This window comes from Mus pahari, chromosome 3 (assembly GCF_900095145.1).
Source record: "Mus pahari chromosome 3, PAHARI_EIJ_v1.1, whole genome shotgun sequence".
NCBI lineage: Eukaryota > Metazoa > Chordata > Mammalia > Rodentia > Muridae > Mus > Mus pahari.
Genome location: NC_034592.1, coordinates 147,027,283 through 147,035,068, shown reverse-complemented (window position 1 = coordinate 147,035,068; position 7,786 = coordinate 147,027,283). Strand labels below are relative to the sequence as shown.

Genomic DNA, 7,786 nt, shown 5'->3' with positions numbered 1-7,786 from the left:
CCTGGAACTCACTTTGTAGACCAGGCTGGCCTCGAACTCAGAAATCTGCCTGCCTCTGCCTCCCAAGTGCTGGGATTAAAGGTGTGCGCCACCATGCCTGGCGGTGGCCCTCTTTTTAGGCCCATTGTTCAACTCTCTGGGTGATTTCCATATCCAACTCTCTCAACTATAAAATATTTTTATTATTTATTTATTTTTTTTGCCAAGTATATTGCAGTGTTTGTAAGTAGACAGTGAGTAGGTGTGGAGATACAGGAGGTAGTTCTCGTGACAACATTTTCCAAATTAAAAAATCCAGGGCACATGGTTTTGGAGTGACATCATAACCCAGTATACCTGTTCAGGAGAATCCCAGGACACAGGACTATTGTGGTTCATCTTTGGGGTCCAACCTGTGCCTTCTTCATCGTGGCTGAGTGCAATCGTGCATCCCTGTTGCTATTGTGGTTCATCTTTGGGGTCCAACCTGTGCCTTCTCCATCATGGCTGAGTGCAATCGTGCATCCCTGTTGCTTTTGAGGCTCTGGGGCAGACTTTAGTTTTCTTTGTAACTTTTCATTGCCAATCACCCCTCTCTGTATTTAAATAACTGGAAATAAACACTGAAATGAGTCATGGTATGTGAGTTTGGCTCGCAGGCAGTCTTCTTTGGGCGTGCCTGCTCCTGAGGCCAAGTTGCCTGCATCTTTTAAGGATGGTGTATTAGAATATAATTCTGCTTAGCTGCTAGCTAGCTCTGTAGTTCTGGGTGGGCCCCACTCTTTTCTCTGGGTTTGCCATTGTCACAACAGTGATGAAGAGGCACATCTAGAATGTGTTTGCCTGTGGACAACAGAACATTAACACAATAGTGACTCACTGTCTTTACAACAATTCTGAGGTGGGTGTCAAAGCTGTCATGGCTACTCAATGGTACTGCCAAGAAGGGAGCACCTCTCTCTCACCCTGGCAGTCCCCGACTTTGTCCTCATGCTAGTGACTTTCTACTTCAAAGAAGGCCACCTTGCATCTTCTCAGCACGTGTGTCTTTGGAAGAAAGAAGTGCAGTGAGTCTCTATCATGGTACCAACATTGTCTCATTGGCATCTGAGCTTGTTGCTGCTCTAGTTACAGGAGAGAATGGAGGATATGAGTCATCTGGACTGGGGCTTTATGAAGGAGTCTCACTTCCAGTATAGCAAACTGTCCCCAGATAGAGCGGGCTAAGACGATGATTCATTCCTTACCCCAGCTCTACTGGAAAGTTTATCTCCTGATGTGCTATTGCTGAGGCCATCCGTGCATACCGCTGGGAGCTCAGGAGAGCTGGAATGTCTGGCTTGGTGGTTCTTTTTTACTTATTCTAATTAGTTTATCAATTTGTGTATTTCTGCGTGTTTGTATATATGTGCACACTGGGACTGGGGGCTTGCTGGCCAGGCTAGGTTGGCTGGCCACTGAGCCCGAGGTGTCTGCCTGTCTCCACCATGATACTGCCACAATCACCACACCCACCACACCCAGCCCTTTGTGTGGACACTGGGGACCATTGTCCACAAAGCATGGCAGATACATTACAAACTGAGCCTTTCTTCAGCTCCTCGGGTGGTATTTCTCCTTCCATGTCCCCTGCTCAAGTGGCATCTCGGCACACTACAGTCTAACTCACAGGATGGAGCCCAGGTCAGTGTGGAAAGCGACTTCACCAGGGCACAAATCCCAGGAGATACAGTAGGCTGGGGACAAATACTGTCAGTCTGTCACAGTACAGAAGAAAGGAGAGTGAACATAAGGTGTGTGGTGTGTGATTCATGTTTGCTACAGAGCTGATGCAAATGCCAAAACCAGGGGAGCAGTTCACGGTTAGAAGAAACAGAAGGAATGTGGACTATTAGTGTGTACTGCATATTAACCTATATTAACATCCACTGGAAATGGATTTTATGTTCCTGGCTTAAGTACATCTGAGTTTTAACGTTTTCATTCTATGGCAGCATTGAGCGGTGGATGTCCCGCCGACCTTCTTCCATGTCAGGAGCTGTGTGCTGGGGATGCATCCTGTCCCCAGGGGCATAAATGCTGCAGCACCGGGTGTGGCCATGCCTGCCGAGGAGACATTGAGGGAGGTATGTTGGTTCTTTGGGAGGAGAGTCAAAAGTGCCCCCTGGATCCCAGGTCAGTTTGGAGGAGCTTTCTCAGGACACCTTCCTGGGGGAGCCAGCTGCCATCTATACTGTGCCCTGGCTTCCAACCAAACGCATTCCTTCCTTCTAGGATCAAAGGGTCACTGTTGGCATGAAAAGAGCTTTCAGAGGGAGGCGAGGTGCCACAGCTTCTGGTCTGAGCTCTGCTGTGGGTTTGCTTTGTGACTGGGGTGTAAATAATCCCAGCGCTCTGAGCCGCTTTCCTCTGTCCAGGAAAGAAGTTGCCCAGGATCACTGGTTTCTTGGATCTTTCTTTGTTTTGACATAGGGTCTCATTATATAGCCTAGGCTGGTCTACTCATAATCCTGACTTAGTCTCTCATGTGCTGGCTCTGTAGGCCTAAAATAACTATTCTTAGCCTCAGATGTCTTACACACACACACACACACACACACACACACACACACACACACACACACACCCCTACTTTCCCTCTCCTTTTCTGTCTTCCTCCCCTGACATCCCCCTCAGTCTTTTTTTTTTTTTTTTTGAGGAGGGCAGAGTCTCACACAGTTGGGCTGACGTATCTTCCTATGCAGCTCAAGATGACCTTGAACTTCTGGTCTTCCTGCTTCTACTTCTTGAGTGCAGGGTCCCAGGCATATTCCACCACCCCCAGTTTATGCACTCCTGGGGACTGAACCCAGGGCTTCATAGATCTTGGGCAGCCACTCCACCAGCTAAGCTGTTTCTAGCCCCTTAGTCTGTTTACATTCCCATGCAATGCTTATCCTTTGTCCTCATATCCATTCTCTTCACTGTTAGGGAAGAGAAATGAGGAATTACCAGTGCATCGTGATTATAACAGGTCCGCTGTAAATGACAGGTCTCGTGAGCTGAAAGCACCTTTAATACCCTTGTCCTAGGAAGGTAGTGCTGTGATAAAACACCATGGCCAAAACAAACTGTGGAGGACAAGGTTTCCTTGGGCCATCCCTGAAGGAAGTCAGAGCAGGAACCCGACAAGGTGGGAACCTGGAAGCAAGAGCTGATGCAGAGGCCATGGAGGGGTGCTGCTTACTGGCTTGCTCCCGTGGCTTCCTCCCTCCTCCTTTTTGTTTGTTTGATTTTTGAGACAGGGCTTTTCAGTGTAACCACCCTAGCTGTCCTGGAACTTGATTTGTAGACAAGGATAGCCTCTAACCCACAGATATCTGCTGTCTCTGCCTCTAGAGTTTTGGGATTAAAGGCATGCACTGCCATACCTTGCTCAGCCTGTTTTCTTATAGAATTCAGGGCCACTAGGCCAGGGATGGGACCACCAAGAATGAGCTGGGTCCTCCCTCATCAATTACCAATTAGGAAAATGTCCTACAGCCAGATCTTATGGGAGGCAATTTCTCAATCAAGGTTCCCTCCTTTCAAATGACTTTAGTATGTGTCAGGTTGACATAAAACTAGCCATCACAACTCCCCACCCACTTTGTTAAATCTGCCAGCTTTGCAACACATAAAGCCCACTGTGGAGTATGTTATATGCACGGCAGACCTACGGCTGACTGGGAGTTGTGGCTGCTGTTGCCCAACATTGAATGAGTATTGTGCTATATATTGCTGATCTGGGGAATGATAGGACTGGCACATTAAGGGACTGTCCATCCTGAGTCTGTGCCAATCTTGTACCATTGAGAAATGATACCATGACAATCATGCACACATACACACACACACACATACACACACACATACATGCGCCACACACACCCTATACATATACTATACACTACTCACATACACACATAAACACCACATCACACATCACACATATAGTACACACATATACCATACATACAACATGCATACACATACCATATATACAACACACACACACACACACATACACACACACAATTTTGATGAAAGAAGACTTACACAGGATTATGGTAGCACAAAGCGGGGAGCATAAAACCTTAGTGTGGAACCTTGTCTCTCAGCTCTTGGCTCTATTGGAAAGCCTGCATTCTACCAACCTCTAAGGAGCTGACTTCAGGAGTTTAGTAACTCTCAGGATAGAGGTGTTTGGATGTGTAGAGTCTCAGCCCTCCAGCCTCCCTACTTCCAGCCACATCTATTTGGAAGTCAGGGATGATTTACCTGCACGCTGCATCTAAGTTGTAGGTGGGAACTTGGGAAGAGAGGATCCAACTCCTCATGCCTTTCCCTGTCCTGGTGTTCACCACAGGGCGGGATGGTCAATGTCCCAGAATTCTGGTAGGCCTGTGTATTGTCCAGTGCATGATGGATGAGAACTGTCAATCCGGGGAAAGGTGCTGTAAGTCAGGCTGCGGCCACTTCTGCATCCCGGGACTCCAGCCCCTCCAACAGCTCAGAGACTCCAACCTGACTGATGGCTTTAATTCTACACTGGGTGAGTATTGCCCTTTGACCAGGTATGAAGTTAACAGGCTTCGCTGCCGTGTGGGAAGGCTTAGCTACTAAAGGCCATAAAGAATGTTGTTAGAAAGCTCCCAAGGCACAGAGCACACCCTCAAATGGACTCTGTGGGATCACAGTGTTTACAGTGGGCAAGGCTCTCTGCAGGGAGGTCTTTCTGGGAGAGATGGGATTTGATCCAGGCCCCATAGCCTAGGCGGATGTGACAGATAATGACAGTAGCACCAGCCACAGAGGGTGGGAAGATAGTGGATTTGTTTGGGCCATGAGGGCTGGGGGCAGGGCAAGAAAACAGAACAGAACTGTTCCAATTTGGTAACAGCTATGAGGCTAACTTCTAAATGACAAGAGTCTTTAGAACCAGTTAGGAGGCCCAGAACCATTTAAAGCTTTTAAGAGTGGTGCACACCAAGGCTCTCCAGGGTGGAAGGGAAGTAGCTGGGTGGCTGGAGCCAGCAAGGCGCAGCGTGACCTGACCTCCAATCTCTTCTCCTTACAGAGGCTCAAGCACCCTAGCTGACCTGGTTTGCCCGGAGTTCCAGGAAGCGTCTGGAAGCCAGGAAAGGGTGACATCCTGGGGCTTGTGACACTCCCTGGAGTATCAGGCCTTTGCCTCACATCTACTGCTGCTTGCAGCACATGGAACTGCCCTGGTGCTGGGCACTTCTCTTTCTCAATAAAATGCTGGCATGGACCCTCTTGTCTGTACTGTGTAGGGATCACTGAGGCAGGAGACCCAGTGAGTCTTCCTGTGCATGGATTTGGCATTGTGAAATCTATGGACTAAATAAAGATGGCACTTTTTTAAAAAAGTATATAAGGAAGAGTGCTAAGGACCAATATAAGAGGACTAGTTAAATAATCTAGCTAGCCATTGCCTGGAGAAGTAGGAAAAGAGTTATATGTAAAACCTTTGGCAGTTGGGGCTGGAGAGATGGCTCAGTGGTTAAGAACACTGGGTACTCTTCTAGAGGACCTGGGTTCAATTCCCAGCACCTACATGGCAGCTCTCGACTGTCTGTGACTCCTGTTACGGGGACCTGACATCCTGTCACATGCAGCCAAATCACCAATGTATGTGTATGTATAGAGGTATAAAACCTTAGGCAGTCTTGGATGAGTTTAGTCATCTTGGAAGTAATACATCCAGACTTGTTTGGTGAATAACAAGGTAAGTTTTTTTCTTTTAAATGTTAAAAATAATAATGTGTGTGTGCATGTAAGTTATGTGTGCACAGTGTACATGTAGCTTTCAAATGACAACTTTGAGGAATTGTTTCTGTCTTTCCACTGTGTGGGTTCTGGGTGATTGAACTCAAGCCATTAGGCTTGTACCCATCCCCTGCCCACTACTCACCAAACACTCTAGAAAGCCTTTCCACCTTCCTCTTTTGTCTTCTGCCAGATAGTAAAAATGTCATTGTCTTACATCAAGTGTGTTACACGGTTCTTCCTTCCATCCATCCTTCCTTCCTTCTTTCTCTTTGTTTCTTTTTCTTCCTTCCTTTTTTTTTTTTTTTTTTTTTTTTTTTTGAGACAGATTTCTCTGTGTAGCCCAAGTTGCCCTCAAACTTAGAGATCCCCTGCCTCTGCTTCCTAGGCTAGGGTTACAGGCATGGCCACCACCCTTCTTACAAGATTGTTTTCTGTTTGCTTTTTTGACTTCTGAAGTTTTGCATAGCCTAGATTTAGCCTCAAATTTCTATGTAGCCGAGGCTGGCCTTGAACTCCTTCCTGATCTGATGCCTGCTTCCCTAGTGCGGGGATTACAGGTGTGCACCACCATCTCCTGCTTGGGTTTTCGTTGTTTATACTCAGCTGAGGATGGAACTTGGACATGGTTTCTGATTCTTTCCCCTTATCATCCACCAAACAAATCAGGATACCACTTCCAACGTGGCTAGATTTACTCTTAAGATTGTTTCCGGGCTGGTGAGATGGCTCAGTGGGTAAGAGCACCCGACTGTTCTTCCAACGGTCCAGAGTTCAAATCCCAGCAACCACATGGTGGCTCACAACCATCTGTAACAAGATCTGACGCCCTCTTCTGGAGTATCTGAAGACAGCTACAGTGTACTTACATATAATAAATAAATAAGTCTTTACAAAAAAAAAAAAAAAAAAAGATTGTTTCCAGTGTCACATATAACTTTTTACTAGACCACCACGCAATGGCTAGTTTATTTGACCAGTCATCTCATGTTGGACATTGATACCCTTTTATACTCCCTGCCTCCACAGCCCCTACCCCACATCCCCCCAACACCCATACACACCTACAGCCTCCACATCCCCCCATATATACACACACACCCCTTACCCCACATTTTATATGTGTATATCTTGGTCTATAATTTTCCCCAAGGAAATGGGATAGATTCTTAGCAGTAGAATTCTGGTTTCTTTTTTAAAATTTTATTTCATGTGTGAGGGCTCTACTGCATATACATCTGCATGCCCGATCAGATCCCCTTATATATGCTTGTGAGCCACCATGTGGTTGCTGGGAATTGAACTCAGGACCTCCAGAAGAGCAGCCAGTGCTCTTAACTGCTGGGCCATCTCACCAGCCCCTGAATTCTAGTTTCTTAAATAGCTCTCCTTCAGAGCTCTCAATACATCTATGAATCAACAAAAGAATGAATGGAATTTCTTAGTACGTCAATTGAAAAAATTTGGACTGTAAGCAATAAAACATTCAACAAGCCAGGAGCTTTGGTCAAAAAAGACACAGCAAGAGGCAGCAGCTCAAAGTCTCAGGTTTGATTTGTGCTGCCTGCGCATTGCTTCTCAGGTAGAGCAGGGTCAACTGGGACTCTAGATGGTACAGCAGGGAGAAGCCATGTGTGATGGCAATGCAGGGACATCTCCAACTCACAGGACCCTCTTCCTGTGACAGCTTCCTGAGAAGTTGACACCACGGGGCCTGGAAAGCAGATGTCTGCAGAGGGAATGGTTTAGATTGGTTATGCTTCTTACCTGGGATGAGAGACATAAAAGCCAAACTTCTGCCGGTGGAGAAGGAAAGAATGCTGTCTGGCTAGCTGGGAAATGCAGATGCTGCATGGGCTCAGGGACTGTCTTAGTCAGGGTTTCTATTCCTCTACAACATCATGACCAAGAAGCAAGTTGGGGAGGAAAGGGTTTATTTGGCTTACATTTCCATACTGCTGTTAATCACCAAAGGATGCAGGACTGGAACTCAAGC

General features: G+C 46.7%; 1 protein-coding gene across 2 annotated transcripts in view; it reads left to right on the top strand.

The window, feature by feature from the left end:
- The window catches only part of Wfdc3 (WAP four-disulfide core domain 3), a 15,782-nt gene extending 10,434 nt beyond the window's left edge, over positions 1 to 5,348 (top strand). The window contains exons 2-4 of one of the 2 annotated variants that reach the window (XM_021194971.1): positions 1,974 to 2,105; positions 4,367 to 4,552; positions 5,078 to 5,348. In XM_021194971.1, the coding sequence (XP_021050630.1) occupies positions 1,974 to 2,105; positions 4,367 to 4,552; positions 5,078 to 5,094 (335 nt within the window). In that variant the 3' untranslated portion in view covers positions 5,095 to 5,348. The remainder of the gene's footprint in view (positions 1 to 1,973; positions 2,106 to 4,366; positions 4,553 to 5,077) is intronic. The other variant, XM_021194970.1, reaches the window with a different exon arrangement.
- Positions 5,349 to 7,786: the final 2,438 nt, after the last annotated feature.